At 38.4% G+C, this 27606-nt stretch overlaps 1 protein-coding gene across 2 annotated transcripts in view; it reads left to right on the top strand.

Moving 5' to 3' along the window:
- The window catches only part of ACSS1 (acyl-CoA synthetase short chain family member 1), a 72870-nt gene that overhangs the window by 41777 nt on the left and 3487 nt on the right, over positions 1-27606 (top strand). For both annotated transcript variants that reach the window (XM_069075530.1, XM_069075531.1), the window contains 9 exons: positions 1229-1381; positions 9869-10016; positions 11582-11719; positions 16235-16327; positions 17604-17716; positions 19804-19930; positions 21089-21216; positions 21415-21478; positions 27265-27383. In XM_069075530.1, the coding sequence (XP_068931631.1) occupies positions 1229-1381; positions 9869-10016; positions 11582-11719; positions 16235-16327; positions 17604-17716; positions 19804-19930; positions 21089-21216; positions 21415-21478; positions 27265-27383 (1083 nt within the window). The remainder of the gene's footprint in view (positions 1-1228; positions 1382-9868; positions 10017-11581; positions 11720-16234; positions 16328-17603; positions 17717-19803; positions 19931-21088; positions 21217-21414; positions 21479-27264; positions 27384-27606) is intronic.

Genomic DNA, 27606 nt, shown 5'->3' with positions numbered 1-27606 from the left:
AAAAAAAAAAATGAAATCTTGCTGCCACCACTGCTACTTCCAGTCACTGAGCTGGCTCCTACTGGACTCCAGCTCCTTCCTGTCCTACCCCTTCCTGCTATGTCAGCAAGTTCAAGGGGCATGGAAGATCTTCAAATCCTATTATCTGGACAAGTATTATCCTCATTTTATAGATGAAGAGACAGGTACTGAGAGATGCCATGACTTGCCTAAGGTCACACAACTAGGGGTTCCAAGCAGGATTTGAACCCGCTTTTTCTGACACCAACTCCAAAACTTTTCCCACCATGGCACATTGCCTCTCAAAAATAATTGGTGTTTGTACAGCGCTTTAAGGTTTACAAGATGCTACCACATTTTTTGACAAAAACTGAGTTATTATCTCCATGTTACAGATAAGAAAACTGAGTCTCAGGTAAATTAAAGAACTTGCTCATGGTCACATGTTACTATGGATCTGAGGAAGAAATCTGACCCAGATTTCTCCTGATTCCAAGGCTTTCCCCACTCCTTGAGCTCTACTGAGAACTTTGATCACTAATGAGATGGCAGTTTCTTTTTTTCTTTTTCTTAAATTTATTTATTTACTTTTAGTTTACAACATTCTGTTCCACAATCCCTTGAGTTTCAAATTTTATCCCCCTCCCTCTTCTACTCCCTTCCCCCACACCATGGCAGCATGCAATCAAGTATAGGTTCTGCAAATACCTTCACATTAAACATTAGTCAAGTCATAAAGAAGGATTATAACCAATGGAAAGAACAACAAGAAAGAAAGAACAAAACAAAATACAAAAGAGAGAGAGTAAGTAGTTTGCTTCAATATGCATTCAGACTGTAGTTATTTCTCTAGATGTGGATAGCCCTTTCCATCATAAGTCCCTTGGAGTTATCTTCTAACCTTGCATTGCTGAGAGGAGCCCAGTCTATCAAAGTTAGTCGTCACACACACAATGTGTCTGTAATTGTGTACAATGTTCTCCTCGTTCTGCTCCCCTCACTCAGCATCAGTTTATATAATTCTCTCCAGGTTATTATAAAGTCTGTCTGCTCCTCATTTCTAATAGCACAATAGTATTCCATTACATTCATATACCACAACTTGTTTAGTCATTCCCCAATTGATGGAGATACCAGTTTCAAAGAAGCCAAGATGGCAGATACCAAATCTAGGGGAGAAGCTGGAAACTTCCCTTTGTAATTCCTTTTGTTTTCTCTGTCTTGTCAGGAGATGGCCAAGGAGAATCCTGTGTGTGCTCCTGAAATCATGGACAGTGAAGACACCCTCTTTATGCTGTATACTTCAGGGAGCACAGGCAAACCAAAAGGGCTTGTCCATACCCAGGCTGGCTATTTGCTCTATGCTGCCGTGACACACAAGGTATTTATTGCAGTCTCATTATGTATTGAGAAAGGAGACAATACAATCACTGATTTTTGTGGCTGAAATGTTGTTTGCTACTGGTAATTCTGCTATAACCCAACACAATTGATAGAACTGAGTTAAGTTCATGAATATTCAACTGCAGACCAAGAACCAATATAACTCTGCCTCCCCCACACAACCATGTTCCATACCCTTCTTGGTGTGTAAATTCCTTCTACTGAGCCAGATATCTGAGTTATCTGAAATTGACGAACTTCTTAGTGCTGATGTGGGGCCCTGACAGGTAACACGGTCACATTGCTAACCAGAATTCCTGACTATAATGATAGCCCACTGTCTGCCATACTCACTATCCTTTGGGCATTTCAGAAGAAATGTATCATGCTCATACATTTTCTCACCTCATCCTTACAACAGGAAGGAAGGTAACAAGCATTTATTAAGTACCTCTGATGTGCCAGGCACTTTACAAATATTATCTTCACAATAAGCCTGGGAGGTAAGTAATATTATTATCTTTATTTTACAGTTGTGGAAACTGAGGCAAACAGAGATTAAGTAACTTGCCCAGGGTCACATACGTAGTATCTGAGGCTGGATTTGAACTCAAGTTTCCTTGAGTACAGGTCTAGTATGCTAATTACTATACCACCTAGTTTTCCTTGTGAAGGAGGAAGGCATTATTCTCCCCATCTGGCAGATAGGGAAACAATCTTAAGACAGTAAAGTGATATGCCCAAAGTCATACAGCTAGTTAGTGAGGGATCTGGAACTAGAACTCTTGTGTTCTGATTCTTAGTTGCTTGTCCTTTCAATGCTATCAAACTGGTGGTATGAATTAAGATTGGCTTCAAGATACTTAGGAATCAGACTGTAATGACATCTGAATTTTAATGAAAAAAATATGGTGCCGTGTACTGGTATCAGATGCTTTATCACTTTGAGATTGAGAAATGTGATAAGGGCGAAGGAAAATGTGAAGTGATGGATTGTTTTCAAGATACTGCAGTGATAATGCTTGTGACATCTTTGGATGTAGCACTTTGCAGTCTGCTAAGGGCTTTCATGGATGCTTCTCATTGAGTTGAGGTTTGTTCTTTGTTCTCAAAGAGGACCATGACATCAGGGAGATGAGGACATGACTTTCAATTGAATTTTCAGTGGGAGACCTTGGCCTTTTTAAGCCCTCCTGGCTCTGAGTGAATGTAAGCAGTAGCCTTCTCTTTTGGTAAGCAACCCTGAGGGTATTCCCTCCCAGTTTGATTTTTTTTTTTTAAATTAAAGGGGTCATCCCTTGACTCACTTCTTAAAGAGGCCTATTCATCAGATGGGCTCTGCCTTGCTCAAAATGAGAACCTGAAGAGACCTTAGCTTAAAAAGGCCAATGTCTCTCACTGCATCCTGGGCCATCTCCAGTCATCCTGATCAATATCTGGCCTCTGGACCCAGATGGCTCAGGAGGAAAAAGTGAGCCTGGTGACCTTGCACAGCCTTCCCTCACTCAAATCAAATTCAATTGCAAGTCCTCATTATCTTCCTGACATCATGGTCTCTTTGAGAATGAAAGACAAACCACATACAAACCATAATCTAATAACCTAGTAACATAAGCAGGAGAGGTGTTGCCTCCATTTTTCAGGTGAAGAGACTCTGGTTTCAGTGACTTGTCTCTGCCCAGGACATAAAATCGAGTCTTCTGGCCAAGACTTTTCCCATTACTCCACAATGATTTTCTAAAGTCACGTTGATAAAGGTCATGTGTTGCATCAAGTAGAGGGGGTTGGAATCCAGATACTAGACCTAGCTCTGTCACTAGCTCTGTGACCACTCTGAGCCTTGACTCCCTCATTTACAAGAGGAAGAGCTTATACTAGGTGATTGCTCAGTTCTCCTTTACCTTTGGCATTACAGGATTCTTAAACAAAATTGAATTGATTAGCTCTTTCAAAAAGCTTAAATGTAGCACATAGAAATTACATTCTCTGCTAGAGTGGGCTTGTATCATTTTGCAGAACAATATGGAGAGTTTTATTAGGTCTACTTATTTTAAGAACTTAAAAATTCTATATTTCTTTTAATGTGGGAGAGTTATTATAGTATTCTTTACCATTATTATGTGGGAAGCCACAATTCCCCATGTAGGATATCTTTTTTTGAGGGGGAGGGAGGAGGTTGGTACATATCTGTGATAGCTTGGTGTGGAGAACTCCTGGTGTGGAAATACTTTCTACCATGCAGATTTAGATTTAGTTGTCTTGGATCCTGAGAGGTTAAGTGACTTGCCTGTGGTCACATAATTAGTATATATTAGGGGCAAGATATGAATCTCGGCCTTTTCAGTTCAAACAGAGGATTTTTTCCCCAGAAACAGTTTTAACAGTAGGGAAATGAAGGGAACAAATCCTATGCCATTTGGTTATTCTCATTCACCTCTATCTCTCACATCCAGGTTTTCTCTCCAGTTCCCTACCATGGGCTCTGTTTTTCTTCTCTGTGTTGGACCCACTTCCCCTCTCTGCCTCCCCCCATCTGTGTTGGGGCCTTCTTTACCCTTCATGGGTTTTGCTATTTCACCCATCATCCCAGAATGTTTCTTTCTTCCAGGGTCTCTTTGTTCCCACAAACACTTAAAATTCATTTCAAGAGCAGTCACAGGTAGCTTGCCACTCTTACCTGTTTGCTATTTTTAAAGTGCTGCTTTGTCCTCTTCATTTAATAGATAAGAAAAGGGAGATGCAGACTTGCCAACCAGGGTTGCACAGGTAGTAGCAGAATTCAGATCTAAACTCAGGACCTTTGACCCCAAGTCCAATGTTCTCCGTATGCTGTTGATTCAGCAATTAACATTTTTGTTGGATCTCTGTCTGGGTTGTGGCTTTTTCCAGATAAAATAATTATGCCAATAGAGTACTGCAACAATCCATGTCAAAGTTTTGGGTGTGGGAGAAGGGATAGGTCATCATCAGCTCTTTCAGTGAAAATGGTCGCATACTCCAAAGGTACTAACAAAGTTAGTACTAGTTCTGGCTACACCTAGTTAACCTAGTTCAGGTTCTTCTATGAATTATCTACAGATGCAGTAAGCAATCCTAGGTCCCATGACAAAAGTGTAGAAATTTATATACTGAAGTGATATTAAAATCTTTTCTCTTTGAAAACACTTTATACCTCTGGGACATATTAAGTATCATGATCTTGTCGGCACCCTAGACTTTATCTTTGTGCAGATAAAAAAGCTTTCTCTACTAAAAATACTTCCTATCCCCTCAAGTACAAACATTAAAGAAATCTTGACCACATTAAGCCCAGTTTTATATTTTGTCTGGTCAGTTTCCTTGTGGGTCCCAGGACTGAGTTTTGGTATTTTGTATTCAGAAGCTGGAGACTCCAGGGATACTAACACAGACCTAAAAAAAAAAAAATAACATACAAGGCCGATTCTTTGATTGGTTCTGCCAGCTTCTGGGGCTTTTGTTTTCCATCTGGCAAGAGGTGGTGCCAGCTTAATCTGCTAGTGTGATTGTGAGATGAATCAGTGAGAGCAATGTTAGGAAAGAGCTCCCAGACTTTGCCAGCATAGCTTGTCATACATAATCACCTCATTGATAGAAAACTCCACGTTCTTTTTTTGAATTCCCTGGGCCACAGGGAGAAGCAAGACCTCCAGTGATCTGCTTAAGTCACTGTCCTTAAGGCTCTGAAATGCCCCCATCCTTCATACCACTAGCAAAGCTTGTGATTTTAACAACTCCCCAACTATTTTTATCTTCCACTTTAGTTTCCTTTACTGCTAATACTTTTACCGAGGCCATTAACTGCCTTCTGGGGATGATCATGGAACTTAACATGCTTGGAAAATTGGCTGGCCCTTTGCTCATGCACTTGATTTCTCATTGGTTCACATTTACATGACAAATGAGGATATGCAGAGTGCAAATCATGTTTGCAAATCATTTCATTTATAGCCAATATTATCATGACCTAAAAGCCAGTAGGGTGTGTTTTATGGGTTCCATGAAGACATGGTGACTCTTAGCCTTCCTGATACTGAGTGTACTCAGTTACAAAGGACAAAATCATGGACAACTGTGGCCAGAATGAAAGAAGCATATTGTATTCTTTTTTTTAGACTGTACTTGGGGCAGGGTGCTCTTTTTACATTTGAAAGGAACATCTGGAAGAGCTAAATCCAGTGGTTACTGGTTTTTTTTTTTACCCCAAATTCTTTTGTGCTACCATCACTCCTGGGCTAGATTTGTCACTTGGGCAGAAGACAAATAAATAATAATAATAGCTAGCATTGATACAGCATTTTAAGGATTCCAAAGTGTTTTACATATGTTAACTTACTTGATCCTCACAACAACCCTGTGAGATAGGTGCTATTATTATATCATCCTCATTTTCCAGATGGAGAAACTGAGGTCAAGATAGGTTAAGTGATTTGCCTAGCATCTCACAGCTCACGTCTGAGGTAGGATTCAAATTGAGGTTTTGACTTTAAGTCCCATACTCAGTCTACTAAAATACCTAGCTATCTTAATAATGGAAGAGATAAAGGAAATGGGGGGGGGGCGGAGGGAATCACTTAAGTGCAACAAGTACACTTCTTCTCCCAAAGTCTGTTTACCATTCTGTGGTAGAGTTTCCAAAATTTGTTGGTTTATGGCTCCAAAAGAAAGGCAAAATACCCAAAAGTTTGTATTACTGTTTCCTTCAAAAATTTAAAATATTCCAGTAACCTTGAGTTTGCTGACATGTACTAATTTGACCATGGATAAGATAGTGAAGATAAGAAAAAAAGGGTATTTTATGAGTGAAAACTTTGGGCCTGTCCCTCAGACAGTGTGCACTGGGCTCTTTTTGGCTCTTAGGGCAGTCTTGTTATAAGGAAAATGCCATTTGGAGGATTGCTGAGAGAAAGAGAGGCAATCACTTCCTGCCAACAGATAATCAGCAATCAAAGATGTTCACACAAACACACACACACAGATGTATATATAAATGATGTTGACATACATATGATGCTGTGAGGTGAATATACTCAAAAGCATCATGACTTTCCGTTTGACTCAAGAGATGATTCCAGAGCACTGTGAGAGTTCCCCTTAAATACACCTCATCCTTGCAGCTTCACTTAGTGTGATAGTAATGGAATATAAAGATTCCCCTGTATTGGCTTGGTTTTCAAATTGATTGTGTTAAAACCCAGAGCTTGTTAATCCCACCTGTGGGATGGACTTGTTGACGTGAAAAGAGAGTCCTGAACTGGGAGGAGCTGGTGATGTAGATTTGAAGAGACACAGGAGAGAGGCAGAAGAACTTTTTGGAAGCAGCACCCTCATGGAGGCAGAGAGAGACTGAGAGGATCGCTGAGGGCCACTTTGAATTGCCCTGGACTTTTCAGACCTGCGCCCGGAGCTGCCAAGGACTGAGGAGACACGGCTGTTTTGCTGGTACTTTGTCTGTCTGTTTTGATGTTGTTTTGCCAGATTTGTCCACTGGTGAAAGACAGTCCTGTTGTTGCAGAAGTGCTGGAACCTGACTGTTGGTTCAGAGCTCCTGAGACTGTCCTGCAGACAGAGAGTGAATACTGTCCACTGGTGAAGGACAGTGCTGTTGTTGCAGGAGTCTGGGAATCTTTCTGTTGGTTCAGAAGCCCTGAAGAAGGATTTTCTTGTTGTATGTTTACAGAAATCCTGGGAGAGGGTTTTGCTAATGTTTTCAGGGGTCCTAGGACTGTTCTGCTGCCAGTGTCAACAGGAAGGTTCCCAGACCCCTGCAACAACAGCACTGTTCTTCACCAGTGGACAGTATTCACTCTCTGTCTGCAGGACAGTCTCAGGAGCTCTTAACCAACAGCCAGGTTCCAGCACTTCTGCAACAACAGGACTGTCTTTCACCAGTGGAAAAATCTGGCAAAACAACATCAAAACAGACAGACAAAGTACCAGCAAAACAGCCATGTCTCCTCAGTCCTTGGCAGCTCCGGGGGCAGGTCTCAAAAGTCCAGGGCAATTCAAAATGGCCCTCAGCAATCCTCTCAGTCTCTCTCTGCCTCCATGAGGGTGCTGCTTCCAAAAAGTTCTTCTGCCTCTCTCCTGTGTCTCTTCAAATCTACATCACCATCTCCTCCCAGTTCAGGACTCTCTTTTCACGTCAACAAGTCCATCCCACAGGTGGGATTAACAAGCTCTGGGTTTTAACACAATCAATTTGAAAACCAAGCCAATACAGGGGAATCTTTAATTGCCATTACTATCACACTTAGGAGCTTTGCTTAGAGCAACTATTACTTTCCCAGGTTTCCACTCAGTTATGCTTCTATTTTTTTTCTCTAGCAGATCTCACCTCTTTTTGTCATCTTCCATGTCACCTCCCAAAGCACAGTGTGAGTGCTTAATAAAGCTTTTCAGAAAGAGGAGTCAGTGGGTTGGGATGGAGGGAATGGTGTAGTGCCCCATTCCTTCCTTTTATGTGCAGTGCTAATTGTTAGGAAGTAGCCTGAATACACCCAACTCTAATGCCTACCCTTTATAGAAAGGGTAAAGCTGAGATAATAATAGAGAAAACATACAAACTGTGCCTGTGATTTCCCAATTGGTATAGAGAACTCCCAAGTGAATAAATTCCCTCTGCCAATACAGGTTGGCACTTTATAGTTTTAGGGGGTTATTGAGAGCATTGAGAGGTGAGTAATTCATTCAGAGCCAGCATGGATCAGAAGAGGGATTTTAATCCAGGTCTTCCTCTATCACTATTAGATGGTCACTTTCTGTAGCAATTGTAACTCATATTTACATCATTTGCTTCATTTTCATAAAAGAGTTCTACTCACAATAAATATATGAGGTAGTATAATGGTAATGCAAAAATGAAATGTATTGTTAATGTATTTTTGCTATAAGGGACATGAAAGATCTTGGGGCCAAATGTAATGGTAGTGGGAATTTGAAGATCTTCTCTGTCCCCTAATAGGCCAAATGTAATCACATGGAACCTGTGGTGGGAGGAGTTTGCTGAAGGGTAGAGCAGAAAGTTGGGAGTCAGAGCAGTTAGAGCTGGAAGGAGAGGATGAAGCCAAGGAGACAGCTAGGCTTGTGAATGTTTGTTTTCCCTCTGCTGTGACAGATAGGCTTGTGAGTGTTTGTGGGAATGCTAAAGGATGGTTTGTCTCTCTGCTATGCTATGGTGTATTCACTTCTTTGTTGCTATGATGGATTTGGTTTCCTGGTGTTGGGATTTGGCTCTCTGGTGTCTGAATAAATGTTTTGCTTATGTCTTATTTATGGAGAGTCTGTTATATTTTGCCATTGATAAAAATGCTGACATAATCACAGTAGCTGTCAGTGTTGTGAATACTGTGTTGTTGCTAAAGGTGGTAGTCTAAATCTTATTATTCTCTTTTTACAAATGAGAAAACTGAGCCTCAGGGAGGTTAGATCAATTGTCTGTGGACATATGGGTCAGTGTCAGGATTAGAACTCAGATCTTTTTGACTCTTAGTCTAGTGTCTCTTCCAGCATACCACACTGCTTCTCTGTATGATAATATACATCCTGGTGGAAGGGAGGAAGAGGAAAAGAGTCAGTATTCCTATTCCTTTGCTTTTGGGAACAATTCTAATAGGCTTTTCCAATTCTTCTTGTTCCTCTTAAGCCCTACCCCTAACTCTGCCCCTGCTGTTACATCTCTCAATCTTCCTTTTCCCTAAGTTTCACTATGGAAATATTACTGTCCTAGCTGATGAAGTGCTGTGGCCTATGCAGAGGATGTTGCAAATGGTAGAAAGCTGCTCGGGAAATACTGTTCAAAAGAGAGAATATGCTGCTGATATGAAGCAGTGTGGTCTGGTACATAGAACAATGGACTCAGAGTCAGACAGATTCGAGTTCAAACTTTGCCTTAGATTCTCACTAGCTATGTAACCTTGGGCAAGTCACTTAACCTTGTGAGCCCCAGTTTCCTCTTCTGTAAAATGAGGGGGCTGGACTTTATGAATTCTAAGTTATAAGTCTATAATTCTATGAGACTTCAGCATAATTTGAATGTCTTATTGTATAAATTAGATGGTTCAGTTCATCAGAACATTTAGAGTTCAGAGTTTTTAGTCTTGTTAGCTTCTGACCTGTTAGCTTCTTCTTGGCCCTGGTGCCAGACTCCTCTCAAGTAAATGCCATTCCACCATTACTACTGCTGCTACTACCACCACCACCATTACTCCTACTGCCACCATCATTGCCACCATTACTACCACCACCACTACCACCATCACCATTGTTGCTGCTAACACATTTATCTAATATCTTTATAATTATTCTAATTTTAATTGCTTTGTTGAACTGGCTTTCCTTTTTTGTTCTTTTTATTTGTACTTTACAAACACAGGATATGAGAAATGATTGCCCCTTTTGTTCAAAGGACCATTTCCTCATCATTAAAATGATAATGCTTATCTCTGAACATTTGTCCTTTTTCCAGCATGTGTTTGACTTCAGGCAAGGAGATGTATTTGGCTGTGTGGCAGACATTGGATGGATTACAGGTCATAGCTATGTTGTGTATGGTCCACTCTGCAATGGAGCCACTAGCGTCCTGTTTGAGAGCACCCCAGTTTATCCCAATGCAGGTGAGGTCTCCATGTCTCTTTTTGGAATGAGGTTGTAGAAGCCCACAGAACTCCATTATCAGAAGAGACCTCAGAGGATATTTGGTCTAACAAAAACCTGAAAAATAATTCCCTGTACATCTCTTACAAGCGGTTAGCTTGCATTTGCTCAAGGACCTTCAATGGCAGGGAATCAATAGTCTCCTGAGAAGCATCTGAGGGATGAGGAAAAGCAGTGAGGTTCTAGGAATTACAAAGAGAGGTCAGAAGCATTTAGAGGCACAGTGAGGTTTGGGAAAACAGTGAAAGAAAACTGCTTTTCAACTGTTAGAGCAGCAGAGTAGAAACAGTCTGTTCCTTTCCACTCCTCTCTAGCCAACAAATGAAAGGGGCAGTCCAGTGAACCTTGACTGAAAGGAAACATTAAGAATAACGAAACTTCAGCTTGTATAGCATTTTATAGTTACAAAGGTCACATCCATTACCTCATTTGATCTTCTCAGCCACCTTGTGAGGTCTGCAGAATAGGTATTAGTATCAGTCCCATTTTTCAGACAAGGAAACCTCAGAAACTATTAGAGGCTCAGAGCTGATTAGGGCCAAATAGTAATTTTCAGAGTCTTGATTTGAAAATAGGTTATTATGATTTGGTGCTTAGTGCTCTTAACCCTGCTCTTGAAAAAGCACTAAAGAGATACTAACTAGTTATTTAAATATCTTCTTATGTAATTGATTGCTAGAGTAACCAATAGAACAAACCGCTATTTTTGGTAAACTACAACATTAATATCCTTCCCCACTTCAGGAGAAAAAATGATACAATAGTCAACTGTTAATATTATGTAACAAAGATAATTCAGAGTTTTACCTGATAACTGTGTTTTGGAAAAGTCGTAGACACATTACATTTTTGTAAATTGTAAACTATACTTTGTAAATCTGTAAGCCATCCTTTAAATATGGCTATTCAAAAATCCCTGTAGTAGATCCTTTTGCTGAGTGGAAAATCTGGATTTTCATATTCTGAGTTTTCTTAAATCAGGGTTCTATCTATAATGATGATTATAATTTTCCCTCTGTCTCAGAGACAGCCAGAAACCCTATTTTGCAAGTGAATGTTTGGTATTTCATATTTAATGGAAACTTCTGCCCATATACTAAAGAATAATTTAAGGCAACAGTGCATTTTATGAGAGAGCTACCAAAATCCTAACAGGGAGATTATTCTTATTTATAACTGCTTTATCGAAATATAAGATAGCCATCATTTTTCCTCAGTGGAACATTAATTCAAGCTATTTTATTTTAGCTAGTTAGGATTATTTAGTGTCAAGAGAAGCTTGTTCCCTAAACATGTTATCCATAGGGGACCTAGTGTTCTTGGACAATGGGAAAATATTAATATGGCCTAAGACTTACAGCTTTGCACTGAGGATATGTGAAATCACCCTGTAAACAAATGAAAAAAGACTTCTGCCAGCATCATATAGTGGGTAGCTACTGTTTTGTCATTTAGACATGTGTAGAGTTATCAGCACCATTCTATGACCTGTGGGAATGACAATGAATTGGGGGATATTTTGTAGGTCGATACTGGGAGACAGTACAGAGACTGAAAATTAATCAATTTTATGGTGCTCCTACTGCTATACGGGTACTCTTGAATCATGGAGATGCTTGGGTTAAGAAGTATGACAGATCTTCCTTAAGAACCTTGGGATCAGGTAAGACATACTTGCTTCTGTTAGAAGAAGTTTGAGGTATGATTTTTCTCATTCAATACATTCAGGGAATAAGTGAGTATTGTAAAACACCGTATAATTGGAAAGGCAACAGAAAATATGGATTTTACATTTTGGATTTGAAACAATCATTTCGTGAAGGGGGAACATGTTTTAATGGATCTTAAATGTTATGCTTAGAAAAAATATTATGTAGTTTTTGGAGAACATTGGGTTACATTATTCTTGCATCATGGTTGATATCATTATTAATCAACATGCTATGTGCTGGGTGCTAGGAATACAAAAACAAAAAATGAAGAAAAAATTAAGAACTGTGCTAAATGCTGGATAAAATAGAAAAGAAAGATGGTCCTTAACTCTCAATGAGCTCACATTCCAATAAGGAAGACAACACACAAGAGAACATTTCAGTTGCAAGACCCAGGATCCTTACTGGGCAAAGCAAATATAATGCGTTGTCTTTAAGTCATTTGCACAGATAAAATCTTGCTAGTTTCTCAAGTTGCGTCATTTGGATAGAGCCAAGAACTTTGGTAACGAGAACTTTCCCCCCTCTATCTTGTGTTTCTGTTGCTGTTACTCTCAGAAGCAGTTTTCAGGCCACATTTCCACACAGCTTGCTTCCCAAATTGTGGAGGATGGATTGTTCTATTGGTTACTCTAGCAATGGACCAGTGAACTGGGGTTGGGAAGGTGCTGTCACTACCAGGATTTTGGGGCTTATCTGCCTATGGATGGTAGTTAGTTGGTCAGCAGTTGGCTTTCACAGTGGTGAGGAAGATGAGCCCCTTCTCCGCAGTGATTTATTCCCGTAAACATTGCTGTGGGGATTGGTAGGACTGGGAATTCTGGGGGAACTGCTATTCCCAAGGCTCTTGGGTTTGGGCCCTGGGCTATCTTGAATAGAGTAGAAGGAAGATTGTGGTGATGTTGGTAGTTTGACTTGCCTCACACATTCCACCTCTTATCCTCTCTCTCAGGATACCTTCCTGTTTCAGCTAGGTTGATCCGCTTGCCCAGTAGGTTGGTGGAGATGGCTAGCCCCTTCTCTATAGGACCTGCTTCCCCAGATGATGGCTATAGGGGCTGGACTAGAAGCAGGAATGGTGGTCTTGGGTCACTGATATTCCCAAGGTGTTTGTGTTCAGGCTTCTGACTTGCAGGAAGGTGGTGGTTGAGGTTACTGGGTGGGGGATGGAAAGGGAGAGGAGGGAATAAGAAATAAGTATTTCTATAGCACCTACTGTGTGCCAGGCCCTGTGATGAACACTTTACAAATATTATCTCATTTGATCTTCACAACCCTGTGAGGAAGATATTTACCCCCATTTTACAGCTGAGGAAACTAAGTGACTTCCCAGGGTCACACAGCTAGTAAGTGTCTGAGACTGGATTTGGACTCAGGGCCTCCTGAAGCTAAGGCCAGTGCTCTACTCACTCTGACACCTGTGCCTCTAGTCAGCTGGTAGTTCAATTCACGTGGCACAATATATCTTTTGTTTTTCCATCAGGGAATTTTACAAACCTTACTTTCAACATGTTTACATTCTAATGGGAGAGACAGCAAATACATATGTAAGCTTAATGTTAAGGAATAAACTACTGGGTCCATAGGGCTGGGGCACTGTCCTCATCCCCTTTCCCTATAAGGGCCCCTCTGCTCTGGACACAGCCATGAGGTCTGGAGGGGGTTCAGTCCTGAGGGTTGTATGTGATCTTTAATGAGAGAGGGGATAGGCTCTATTTTCTCACACTTTGGCTTGTTAGCCCCATCTCCAGTCCCTAGAGAATGATTTACTTATAGATTAGGTTTAGACTCACATTTAGGGCTTCTCTGAAAGGAGAGCGTAGAATGTTACTCAATGTACAATATGAATCAAATATGGGACATGTGTTTATTTCCTACACACAAATGATAAGCAAAGGCACAAATGACTTTCCTGAGTATGGATTGGTAATCCTATTTAAACTAAACAAGAGTCAATGACAATATTGTTATACCTGGCCAGAAGGTTGATACATAAAGCTATCTAAACCTAAAGGAGTTTGTAAGACTGCTGATTATTTTATAATTCTTTTGCATTTTACATTTCACCTTAAATCTGCACTGTATCCCTCAAAGTCCATGTCTTTTGGCAAGGCAGGTCAGGACTTGGACTTTCTCTCTTATTGGTGATTGACTTGTCTAATGGAAAAGCTTCCTTTTCCATCAATTGACTTCACTCATTGAATGCAGGACCTCCAAATTTCTCAAGTTCACTTAGTTGGATAAGGCTGGACACATCTACATGGAGGAAGAAGCACCATCATTTGCTGAGGAAAGGAAACACAAAATAGAGACTAGCCAGAGCTCCACATGTCAGCTTGATTAGCTGAGTCTATGCTCTATGTGGGAATTAAGGAATGAACACAATCCACTCTCTCACCTTCTTTTAGGGAGCCTAGAGAAATAACACACTATTTCCTACATGGGAGAGTCAAAGTAAGAGACTGAGTAGGAAGTTGTCTCACCTTTTATGAAGTCCATTCAGTCATTGGCTCATGTGGGTCAGCAGCCAATGAAGGGGCTGCTTCATCAATTCAAAGTGACCATGTCCTTTAGTGCTGAGCCATCACATGGCTGGAAGCACTTGATCTCCAATGCATCCAAATGTTGAGTCCCCAGAAATTTACGGTGGACTCCAGGTTCACAATCCCTGTGATGGTTCATATAGGATAATTTAATATCTGCTGCATAATTAAACATAGAATAAATATAAAAAATGTTGTTGTTCAATTGTGTCTGACTCTTTGTGACCCCATTTTTGGTTTTTTTTTTGGCAAAGATGGAGTGGTTTGTCTTTTCCTTCTCCAGCTCATTTTATAGATGAAGAAACTGATGCAAACAGGGTTGTGACTTGCTCAGTGTCATACAATTAGTGTCTGAGGCCAGGTTTGAACCCAGTCAGAGGAATCTTTCTGATTCCAGGCTCTATCTACTGTGCTACAGAAATGTCATATATTATAAAAAGAATAAATACAAATAAGCAGAAAGTAGTGAAATAACAGGTAGCTAAGGAGGGCAAGCACTAGCAGTTTGGGGAATCAGGAAAGGCTTCATGAAGAAGGTAACTGTTATAATATGCTAAAGCCTTTGAATGATGGCTCCTTTAAGGGGCACCCATTTCTAGACTCTTTTGTAATAATTTGTGTTTTATTTTGACGTTATAGTATTAGTTTTACTTAAATGTTCTGCTTTTTATGAGACCTCTCATGAAGTAGGCATCATCTATAAATGTTTGTAGTCTCCTCATTTGAAAATGCATGCAGCATTTCACAATTGTAGCATCCTCTCCCTACAACCATCTTGGCTCAGAGGAACTTATCTTCTCTTTCTGTGTCAAGATGAGAATAGAAACCAAAAATCAAGGACCTGACTGCTTCTGGTCCTTAATTTTTGGCTTTCGTTCTGATTCTTTGCTTCATCCCATGCACAGTCTTGTCTTTTTTTTTTTTTTGACCCATGCCTTAGTCTCTGTTCCTGTATTTTCCCCTGGTTTGATCTTCCTGGTTCTGTTGCCAACTACTTCTGCCTCTGGACTCCCCCTACTAACATGATTGTGGTTGGTCATTTAATCCTGAACCTCTAGTCATTATACTATAGATCATGACAAGGTAGCCACGTCCCATCTTCTTTTGGGCCATATAGATAGATAGTCCTTGCCAGGGGCTTGAGTGTGGGGCCAAAGATGAGGACCATATTTTTAGATTTTTGACACTTAGCAGATTAATTTCATTTTATCTTGCCTGTGGGGGAAAAGCAAGTGATCTAAACTCAAAACTGTTGCAAGTAAAATTCAACAGAGGTAGACTCCAAGCAAGGTAACATTTTATTAGTAGGGCAAAATGTATCAATAGAATAGGCCTTTGACTCAGTTTCTAGACCAAAGACCCCTAACTTAAGACTTAATTATTTTTTACAAGGTGCAAACAAATAATAAAACAGGGTAGGTGACATCATGGAGTTGAGGACATGACTAGTTATATACCTGAGGTGAGCAGAACAATATGATTGGTTGGAAGTTGAGAATTGAGAGGCTATCAACAACCCCTTCCTTCCCTTATGTGACTAAGTGGTGTTCACTGTTTGAATCCACCTGCAAGGTTAAAAGATAGCGAGTGGGAAAGTAAACCAGACATTCTTGAAAGATAGCTTGGTGGTATAAAGATACTAGACCAGACTCCCTGGGATCTACCTGGATCCCCCAAAATGGATTTCCTTGAGGCAAGAATAGAACAGTGATTAGTAGAGCTGAGTTTCCAAACTTAACTTCCAATAGACCAGCTGACTTTCTGAGCTAAGTTTAGAGAAAAGAGCCAAAACTTAGGCAGTTACAAGACAAAAACAGTTAATTGTAAATAGGATCAATAAAAAATGATACAGAATCCAGTTATTCTCATTAAAGTTAAATCTAAGAATTTTCACATCATCCTCTTTTACTGTTTTGGTTTCAGTGGGAGAACCAATTAATCAGGAGGCCTGGGAATGGCTCTACAAGGTGGTGGGAGATACCAAGTGCTCAGTAGTAGACACCTGGTGGCAAACAGGTAAAAAAGCATTATGACTATCAGTGTGTCAAGATATGGCTATAATATTGGTTTGATAAAGGAAGCAAAGAATTTAGTGCTCACAGCATGAGCATCCTTACTTTCGTCCCTACAAATACTAAGCCTTTTTTTTTTGTGTGTGTGTACTCAGGTGAATTTTATAAGGATGGTCCTGTTTTTTTTTTTTTTTTTGCTTTTTGGAGAGCAGTTGGGGTTAAGTAACTTGCCCAGGGTCACACGGCTAGTTTTTGTGTTAAGTAAGTGTCTGAGGCCAGATTTGAACTCAGGTCCTCCTGACTCCAGGGCTGGTGCTGTATTCACTGTGCCACTTAGCTGCCCCTGTCCTATTTTTTTTTTAGAAGTTTGTGATGCTAAATATTTTAACTCCATTAGGAAAAGTTATGTTATCTACTTTTCCACCTTTAAATGAATTTCCCCTTTCTCTTTTATGTATTTGCATCAATGTTAGGGCATCCATGCAGAAGACCATTCTATTCTGCTGAATGCAGTTAGTGGAAATCACCAACCTGCCATAAAGTTCATCTGAGCAGAGATGAAGCCAGACTGGTGAAGAAACACAGTTTGAATGGATAATAATCCCATCAAGTTTAGAATTGCAGGGGCATTCTAATTCTATGTAATCAGAGTAATTTAGTTTTTCAAAACACTTCATACAGATTCTGCAAAGCAATATAAAAAATGATTTAGGGTGAGAAATTGTATATTCTTCCTTAAACACATATGTGTGTGTATGTCACATGCTTATGTGTATTACACTTGCTATTGAATAAAAGGCATCATTTAATTCTGTATCATATCATAGGAAGACATACAAATTTTAAAATGCTGCTTTGCCCCTTAATGAATTTAGCTTTTGTCTGACAAATGCAGGAACTATAGAATTGTCAGAGAAACTCAAAAATTCATAAAAACTCATATAATTGGGAGTCATCTGGGCCATTGTGCCACAAAATTTAATTTGCTTCCTGATATTTCTAAATTTCCCAGTATATTTACTGATCAGTTTCCTTTCTTAAAAAGAATACATATAAATTCAGAAAATTCAAACCCTAAACCTGACTTTGCAGTTGTGTAATCACTATGAATCCATAAAATAGGGATAATTCTATGCATCCAGAAATCTGCAGAATGGATGAGTGTGACTGTGAATGTAACATTCTTTGGGCCTCTTAAAATCAATTCTAGATAAGGATAAAATATCACTTACTCCTGATGCTAACTTATAATTTTCCGTACTTGCATATTCTTTATATAGAAACAGGAGGCATTTGTATTGCTCCTCGGCCTTCTGAGGAGGGGGCTGAGATCATCCCTGGTATGGCTATGAGACCCTTTTTTGGAATTACTCCAATTTTGGTGGATGAAAAGGTGAGTTTAACTTCCACTCAGACCTTATTCATGTTATAGACCTCCTCATATTCACACTGAGCTTGCTCAAGCCTCAAGATCTGAATCTGCTTGTGCTCTGCCAGTTGCACTGTTTTCTCATTGAGGAATACTAATAGGGCTTAGAACTCTGACATTTAGTTCTCAAACATCTGTAAGGTCTCTTTCATAATTTTTCCCTAAATACTTATAATTTTGTATGGGGGAAGGGCAGGCACCAGACCCAGAGCTTCACACAATCTCAGGGCTTGGGAACTGGTGCACTAGCCTTTTCTTCCCCAACACCTATTCCCTCCACACTTTATAACTCAAGGTTCATATTGAACTTACATTCTACTATAGCTTCCAGATAATTTTTGAGATGAACTACATGTTCCAACTCAAACATTGAGTTGCTAGATCTCTTACCACCCTGCTCACTAATACCAAGAGAATGTCTTGTAGCTTTTTAAAAAGTCAAGCAAATAATGGACAGTTACTGGCAGCTTCAAGTCCCCTTTGTCTTCCATGCATAGCCTTTTGAGGCAAGTTTTCCTATAACCTAACAATTAGAGATTGTACTTCAGTGAAATATCTTCTACAATTTCACCCTGGTGTAGCTGGCCAAGTCCAATCCTTTCTTTATTAGAAAAGAGACTGAGAGTTCCTCCAGTCCTAGTTAGTATTAACATGGAAATCATGTGATTTCACCATGATATTTCACGTCCACAATAGGCTCTTGTCCTTTTGTTAATATATAATGTGTGTTATAATAGTATTTAGTAATTATATGACCCTCAGTGTTCTTTCAGGTAACTGACATTGTCATCTGTTTTAGATTTAAATATTTTTTTTCTTTTTTAAATTTGTTTTTAGTTTTCAACATTCATTTCACAAGATTTTGAGTTACAAATTTTCTCCCCATCTTTCCCCTACCCCTACCCCAAGAGAGTGAGCCTATTGAATACCCCTTCCCCCAATCTGCTCTCTCTTCTATCCTCCCCCTTATCCCCTCTAACTTTCTAGTAGGGAAAGAGGGGTTTCTATACCCCAGTGCCTGTGTATTTTATTTCCCAGTTGCATGTAAAAAACAAATTTTTAACATTTGTTTTTAAAACTTTGGTTTCCAGATTCTTTCCCTTCTTCCCACCTCACCAACCCTGACTGGGAAGATAAGCAATTCAATATAGGTTGTACATGTGTAGTTATGCAAACTGTTTCCATAGTAGTTATATTGTAAAAGACTATATTTCCCTCCATCCTATCCTGCCCCCCACTTATTCTGTTTTCTTCTTTGACCCTGTACCTTTTCAAAAGTATGTGCTTCTAACTACCCTCTCCCCTAATCTTGCCTCCTTCCTATCATCCCCCCTCTTATCCCTTCCCCCCTACTCTCCTGTAGGGTAAGGTACCCAAATGAGTGTGTATGTTATTTCCTCCTTAAGCCAAATTCAATGAGGGTAAGGTTGACCCATTCCCTTTCACCTTCCTGCTCTTCCCCTTCATTGTAATAGTTTTCTCTTGCCTCTTTTATATTAATTTACTCTCTTTTATCTCTCCCTTTCTCTTTCTCTCATTATAGTCCTCTCTCACCTCTTAATTTTATTTTTTAGATATCATCCCTTCCTATTCAACTGATCCTGTGCCCTCTGGCTATGTATACATGTACACACATATACACACACTCACATATGTATTTATACACACATGTACCCTACTATATATACATATATATTCCCTTCAACTATCCTTATACTGAGAAAAGGCTCATGAGTTACAATTATCATTAGATTTAAATCTTCTTAAGGGGAGAGACCACATTTCTTTAACTTGTTTCATATAATGCCTGGAATAATGCATTTGATAGTGCACATGATAATAATTTCCACTCTGGGGGAGAGGTTCCTACTAGAAATGAAGTCAGAGGGAATTTTTAGAGGTAAGTGCTTTTCATTCTCTGCCTCATATCAAACAACCAAGAAAACAATATTGACTGCAAGCTTCTTCTTTAGCCCTTCAAATCTCTACCAGGATCTGTTTTCTGATGAAACTTTGTGTGTGTGTTTCTTTTCGGATCTTTTTATTTTCAGGGAGAAGTCATAGAAGGTGGTGATGTCTCTGGTGCTTTGTGTATTACTCAGGCTTGGCCTGGCATGGCAAGGACAATATATGGAGATCATCAGAGATTTATTGATGCATACTTCAAAGTTTATCCAGGTAACAGTGTGTAAGTGGATAACTTAGTATAGCTTAAGGATGTGACAAAATCTCAGCTCCGCAAAATATTGGTTTCTTGTTTCTCAGAAAGTGCCAATTAGCCAAATCCAACCTTCTAAAGGAAAGAGCCAGGAAATAAATATGGAAAAGATAAATTAAGGCATTAAATTTTCATCTTGTGTTATTGTGTTTAAAACTGAAAAGACAACACATACTACCTCCTGTTTCTTATTGGAAGGAATGATTTTTATTTAGCATTTTTATTTGAGGATCTTAGAATGTTTCAGGAATATTTTCTTAGTCACAAACGAATATTGGAATCCTTCAGTATTTCCAAGGTGTGTAATTTTATTAGTGTAGGTACTCCAACAATGGAATGCAGATTACAACATCCTATAACTTAGTAGACAGTTTCTGTGGCTGAAAAATTCATTCCCCATGATGGCAACCTAGTGATAGAACTTTTCTAGGTTTACTTAGGCTGGTCCTTGGGCAAAAGACAACAGATCCATCTCTGGGATTGTAGTTGAAGCATTTCTTGTTTGTGAGGACCCGCTGGAGCTAATTCTCTGCAAACATAGCCTTCAAAAAGCAAGATATTTTTTATATCATGGTGAGGAATTAGAATACATCTTTAGTCTAGAAAGCATTCAAGCAAAATATTAAAATAAATAAGATGTATGATCAAGGGCAAGTCATTTCCATCATCTGAGCTTTAGTTTCCTCATCTTTGCAGTTAGGAGGTTAAACCAGATGAACTCTAGTGTTTCTTCCATTTTTAATTCCTATGAGAAAAATGACCATGCATTAAATAATAAGCTCAAAGTTATTTATAATTTGCTTTTAAAATGTGTGTATTAACTTTAAACAAAATACTAATAAACATGTCCTCTTGCTTCCATGTCCCCTTCTCTATACTTTTCTATGCATTTAATTTTTTGGCTGTTTTTATTTTAGCTCTTAATTTCTAAGTTATTTACCATATTTTTTAGACTCATGCATCCAGGGATAATTCAGTTTGACCACTGGAATTTTTGTCTTTAAACAGAAAGAAGTCGCTGGATTGGGTCACTGGAAGGATATTAACTGTGAGAGGACTTTTCTCAGGGCCAAGGCCAAGTTTGCATTTAGTGATTCTAAACTCTTATATCATACCAGGTTATTATTTCTCTGGAGATGGTGCTTATAGGACTGAGGATGGATATTACCAGATAACTGGACGAATGGATGATGTTATAAATGTCAGTGGTCATCGTCTAGGAACTGCAGAGATTGAAGATGCAATGGTAATTCACAAACTTATCATTTTCCTAATTACCTCTTCTGGAAACACTGTATAGCACCTCATTTCTTTATACCTTGTATAGGGGGTGGGGGGCAGGTGTATTAGTATACATCAAATTTGGGGATGGAGTTAATTTACTGAGTTTGGTTATTTATCTAGTCTCATATGTTCTGTTTTTCTTATCTCTCTGTATTATCAGACTAACCACCCTGCTGTGCCTGAAACAGCAGTGATTGGCTACCCTCATGACATAAAAGGAGAAGGTGAGTGTTAAAAATGAGATAATTTACAAATTATTCTAATTTTATATACAAATTATGGAGGAACATTGAAAATAGAGGTCCCTAGGTGCCACAAGAAGAGTATAATAACAATACTTTTTTCTCAAAATAAATGGACAAATTATCATTTGAAATAAAAGGCAGGCATTCTATATTTTTGAATTTGCTGAAACTGATTGAGTATAAATGTGTATTATTTGAGGATAGCACTACTAGAGAAATGAATGTCTTTTGAGGATCTTTGGAGAGGAAGTTATGCCCTCCTCATGTCCTCTGAATGCTCATGAAAAGAGTCTATGACACTTCTTCTCCCAAAGTCTGTTTACCATTCTGTCCTATGGTAGAGTTTCCAAAATTTGTTGGTTTATGGTTCCAAAAGAAAGGAAAATACCCAAAAGTTTGTATTACTGTTTCCTTCAAAAATTTAAAATATTCCAGTAACCTCCTTTGAGTTTGCTGACATGTGCTAATTTGACCATGCATAAGATAGTGAAGATAAGAAAAAAAATGCCCACTAAGGGGTGGCAAGTTGCTAAGTATGCCCTATCTCTGAGGTGGGGAACCTGTGGCCTTGTAGGTCCTTAAGTGTGGCCTTTTGATTGAACCCAAATTTTACCAAATTTGTTCAGTAAAATTTGGATTCAGTCAAAAGGCACACTTAAGGACCCAGAAGAAAAGAATTTGTTCTGTAAAATTTGGATTTGGTCAGAAGGCCACACTTAACAACCAAGAAGACCACATGTGGCCTCGAGGTTGCAGGTCCCCCACCCCAGTCCTATCTTCTTTCTGGTTTTCTCTTTTTTTGATGCTCCCTAAACATAATATTTATCATTTTATAGTATCTCTGAATTGTCTTTCAACAAAAACATGTTAAGGATCTTTTCCAATGGTTATGTCTGATTATTCATCTATTTTGGGCTTAGGTCTTATAGAAGAAAATTTCTAATCCACCAAAGGTAGTTAGTAGTTGACTGCTGCTTTATAATCTTTTCTATTCTTGAGCCTGGTTTGGCTGCCAAGAAAATTTCTATTGCTCTCCAGCTTTATTTCCTCTTATAATGTGTTATATTAGTCAATTGTTGGAACATGAGGCTGGAATTATTTTTATTGCATTCAGAAAATTTTTATTGAATGGCTACTAGGCCCAGAACCAAAATATAAGTAGTATATGATAAGTATCATATGTGAATGCTATAGCTAACAAATGTTATTGGAGTTTGTAGGTTCAAGAGATCACTTCTTTGTGGGGTGGCCAGACATGGCTTCTTGTGGGAGAAGAGATTTTGTGTTTGGCTTTGAAGGATGAATAGAATTTTGATAGGTACATGGTGGGAAAGACAATCAAGAATCATAGGTGCATATAAGCAAAGACACAAATTCAGGAAAATACTAATCTTAAAGGTTTGTGAATAGATTGGTTTGACCAGTATATAAAATTTTTGAAGGGGAATAAAGGAAGTTAAAGATGCAAAGGTAATTTGGCAGAGGGCTATGGTCAGCTTAAGCAGTTTGGACTTCAGGAAATATGGATTTTAGTCCCAATCTCATGCTATCTTTGACTTTGGGTAAATTATTCAGCCTCTTAAACTCTCTGAATCTCAGTTTCCTCATCTATAAGACGGGACAATAATATGTATACTAACTACTTTCCTCACAGGCCAGTTATGAGGACAATAACTGATAGATGACTATATAAATGTGAGCTATTATTATCTATAAATGGTCTTTTATTTTCCCAACTCTAAAACCTCTGTTTGTATATTGGATATCAGATCAGTCTCAGCCCTTTGAACCTATCACTTGAGGTCCTTCTTCTCTTTCTTCCTTACTTCAATAAAGTTTGTTGTCAAGTAGAATATATTCTTCAAAGAACATTAAAAGATCAGTAAAGACTCTTTTCTTTGTCCCTACTCAAGAAATTTTACACACTTGATCCCTTGTTGTCCAATGATTATCAGGAAACCTGACAATATTATATCACTCCCTTATTCAACAAACTACAGTAAACTATTGCCTTTAGGATAAAATTTGAGTTCCTTTTTTCTTAAAGGCCCTTTTCAACTGTGTTTCAACCTGTTTTTCTGCCCCCATTATATATATATATATATATATATATACATATACATATATATGTATATATATGTTACTTCTTTTCTCACACTCTATAGCACAGCCAAACAGGCATTCTCTTCTGTTTCTTGTACATGGCACTCCATCTTCCCCGTGACCCGTCCCTTGTTCTTTGTACCATTGCATTGGCTACCTCACATGTATATAGATTTGCTGAGCTTCTTAAACTTTTTCCACAGTTATAGAATATATTCCCTCCTCATTTCCACCTCATTCCTTTCAAGTCAAAGCTCAACTTCTCTACAAAGCCTTTTCTGATCCCAACTGCTATCCCCCAACAACCTTGTATTTATTTCGTGTGTTCTTATCTATATACATGTTATTTCTTTTGAAAAAATGTATGCTCCTTATCAGTAGCAATTATTTAATTCTTTTGTCTTTGTAAAACTTAGAACCTAGAACAATGTCTAGCATATAGTAGGCACTTAATAAATAATTATTGATTAGATGATTAAAAATTGTGATATTATAGGCAATTGGTGGCTTCTTAACTCCTTTGCCCTATAACTACATCAATTATGATGCAAACCCTAAGGTGTATAGGAAGATGACACTTATATGAAGCAATATAGCCCCTGTAAGGACATTAAAATGATGAAAGATTCCTCAGTACCTAGCTGACATCTAGTCTAAAGTAAGAATATCGTACTTGTGCCAAGGCAAACATTACATATGTATAAAATTTATATACGTGTAATTTCTTGGTGTACAGTGACTAAATTTTGGTTGCCAAATAGCCAAGAACTTGGAAATAAAAGAAATTCCTTATCTGGTTTTCATTATATTGGTTCTAAAGTTTGGATCTTAGTCACTGTCTTGAACACATTACAATATTATTTATGATTGTTCTTTGAGCTAAAGAAAACATGGTTCTCTGTGACTGATTGTTCTACTTTGTTTTGGGACAAAACTCCCCTTCCCCTTGTCTTTTCACAGAAAGAGATTATCTTCCTTTCCCCCTAGATTTCACATAACACTTATTTTTATTTTATTTGAATCTTCACCCCCTGTTAAATAGACTGTAAGCTGCTTCTCCCCAAGTACTTATCCTATTACTCTAAAGAGAGAAGGGAATGAGCAAATGTTTGTTGGGTTTGAACATTTGCTTTGGTGACCTGTCAGTAGGCAAGCTCAAAGGTGAAGGAAATAAAGAGAAGGGTTTGAAGAGAGATTCATCTACCAGAAATTTAGTTCTGGCCCCACCTCACCAGAGATGTTTTTAGTACAGATAATTGGGAAGAAAGGACAAGGAATCTACTGGATTTCTGGGTATGTGAACATAGAGCCTCCTCCATTCCTGTCACTCTTTCCTCAATTTCTCTCCAGTCCTTAATGCTTTCGTAACCCTAGGACCCAAAAGATCCTTTTCCTCTTAGGATCATTGTTCACTGATATCTAGTACAATATCATCTTTACAAGTTGTATGATGGTTCCTGTACTCTCTGCCTAGCTTCTGGACTATCCTTATCCATATTTCTTAGAATAACTCTTTTCCTTCTCTCCCTTTAAATCAATCCAAGCTGTTAAAAGGCAGAGAGAAAAATTCAGTTCTGGCCTACTACTACAAATGAACACTACAAATTGCCCATACAATTCAACCAGAGCTGAAGGATTGGAAGAATAAATTCTAGAAAGTTTTGATACATTTGAGTATAAAATAATAATAATATAAATATTATATTATATATAAATATAAAACAATAGTAATAATAGTAATAAAAGTATTGAACATTCTATAGTTGAACATTCCAAGTAGCTGTCATTAGGGCCTTCCTGTTAATATTAGTTCCAATTGTTACACAGGTAATATTTGTTCACCATATATTTCAAAACACAGATAGCTTCCAAAGCATTCTGGGGGTGAATACTAAGCCAAATATCTTTTGAGATAGTTTTAAAATGGGTACCTTCTTATGTATAGTTATCAAAATGTCAAATGAATGCAGTGATATTATAGAAAGCGAAAATAGTATTTGAGAATAACTCATAGTACTTGAGATCGTTTTCTGTAATGCATCTTAAGAAACTTCAATGTGATGTTTCATTTTTACTTCATTCGATTCAATAAGCATTTACTGAGTGCCTTTTATCTGCAAAGTACTGTCATAGGCCTTATATATGTTCAGAGAAGAGGAGTTACAAAGATCAATCATAGTGCCTGCTCTCAACATATAATTTAGGATAACAGGATCCATTATTTCACTGATACAGATACCTCACCTATCTAAGCTGCAAGGTCTCTACAACTTCAAAGATTGTCACTGAAAATTATTTTGACTGAAAAATTCATTAGCATGTAGCCTATTTGGTGGCAAGCTTCTCTAATCTCCATTGGGCTAATTCTCAAATAAAAATTTGTCCTGGAGACTTCCCCAGCTTGGTAGGACTGGTTAGAAATTATTAAGTTCACCTTCATTCCATGATGAGGCATAGGAGTAGGACTTTAATGAAGTTATGGGAAATAAAGCATAGAAATACATATACATGACAGAAAGAGATAAGTGCTATAAAAGGACAAACTAAGTACTGTGGGAGTAGAGAAAAAGGAAAGGTTACTTCCTACTTGGTGGAGAAGAGAGAATTTCATGGAAAATGTAGCTTTTGAGCTTGACCTTGAGGGAATGATTGGATTTTTGTAAACGGAGATAGAAAGATAAAGGAATTCCAGATGTTCATAAAAAGACAAAGAAGCACAAAGTATTTGGGGAGAAATGGCAATGAATCTAGTTTGGCTGGAGTAGAGGATGCCTGAAGAAAAGTAGTGAGAGATAATGCTAGAAAGATAAGTTGGAGTCAGATCATGGAAGTCATTGAATGGCAAGCTAGGAATTAGGACTATTTTTTAGACAATGGGGAAATTATTGAACATTTTTGAGTAAGGACTAATATGATTAGGGTTTGGCTTTAAGAAGATTCATCTGGCAGAGTCCTATCAGAAACACAAAACCAAGCTATCTGCCTCTTAATAGAGAAGAGATATGAGGTGAGGGGTATGGAGATCATGTAGTAGAAGTGGCTGAAAGAACTGAGGCTAGGTAGTGTGGAGAAGATAAGACTTCAAAGGACGTGACAGCTGTCTCTAAGTATGTGAAGGGTTGTCATATGGAAGAAGGACTGAATTTGTTCTCTTTGGCCCAGAGGGAAAAACTAGAAGTAAAATTTAGGCTTGATTTCAGGAAAAGCTCCCTAGAAATTGGAGATGTTCCAAAGTGGAATAGTTTGCCTTGGGAGATGTTTCCATTCATCAGAGGTCTTCAGACAGAGGCTGGATGATGACCTGCCATTTTACAGGGGGATTCCTTTTTTGGGTATGAATTGCATTACATAGTCACCGAGGTCTCCACCTTTAAAAATTCTGTAATTCTAGGTGATAAATTGTTTAGTTGGTATTCCAAAGTAATAAAAGGTTTTCAGTACTAGGGCACATCTTTGAATTTGGGGGAAAGGTAGTGATATAGGTACCTTTACATTATAGTGGTGGTGTTTTTGCTAGGATTATTAAACTACCACTTAATACTCAATTATGTTGTTAATGAATTTGATGAAAATTATTGTTTAAATAGTAACTTGCACACAGGAAAAGAAATGGTTTTTGGAAGATGATTTGTATTCTAACATTCCATTTCCTTTTCTTTTAGCTGCATATGCTTTCATAGTACTGAAAGATGACACAGATAATCCAGACATCATACTGAATGAGCTCAAATCAATTGTTGCCACCAAGATAGCCAAATATGCGGTGCCTGATCAAATTCTGGTGAGTGGGGCCCAAGCTTATAAACATTTGTTAATGCACAATTTAATGTTTTTGTTCCAGCTCCATAGAGAGTCATTACTTTTTATTATATTCCAGTGGCTTCATGATCTCAATAATATGGGCACTTCCTCCAATGATACAGGCTACAACCCTTACTTGTCTTCTCATCCTGTGCTTCTCTTATCCATGTCCCCATAAGCCCTCCAGAGGCTCTCCTCCTAGA

The sequence above is a fragment of the Petaurus breviceps genome, unplaced genomic scaffold (assembly GCF_028583685.1).
Source record: "Petaurus breviceps papuanus isolate PSGF00001 unplaced genomic scaffold, PetGlider_PUasm1.0 90919, whole genome shotgun sequence".
NCBI lineage: Eukaryota > Metazoa > Chordata > Mammalia > Diprotodontia > Petauridae > Petaurus > Petaurus breviceps.
Note: the sequence above shows the minus strand (reverse complement) of the source record. Positions and strands in the feature narration are given on the sequence as shown.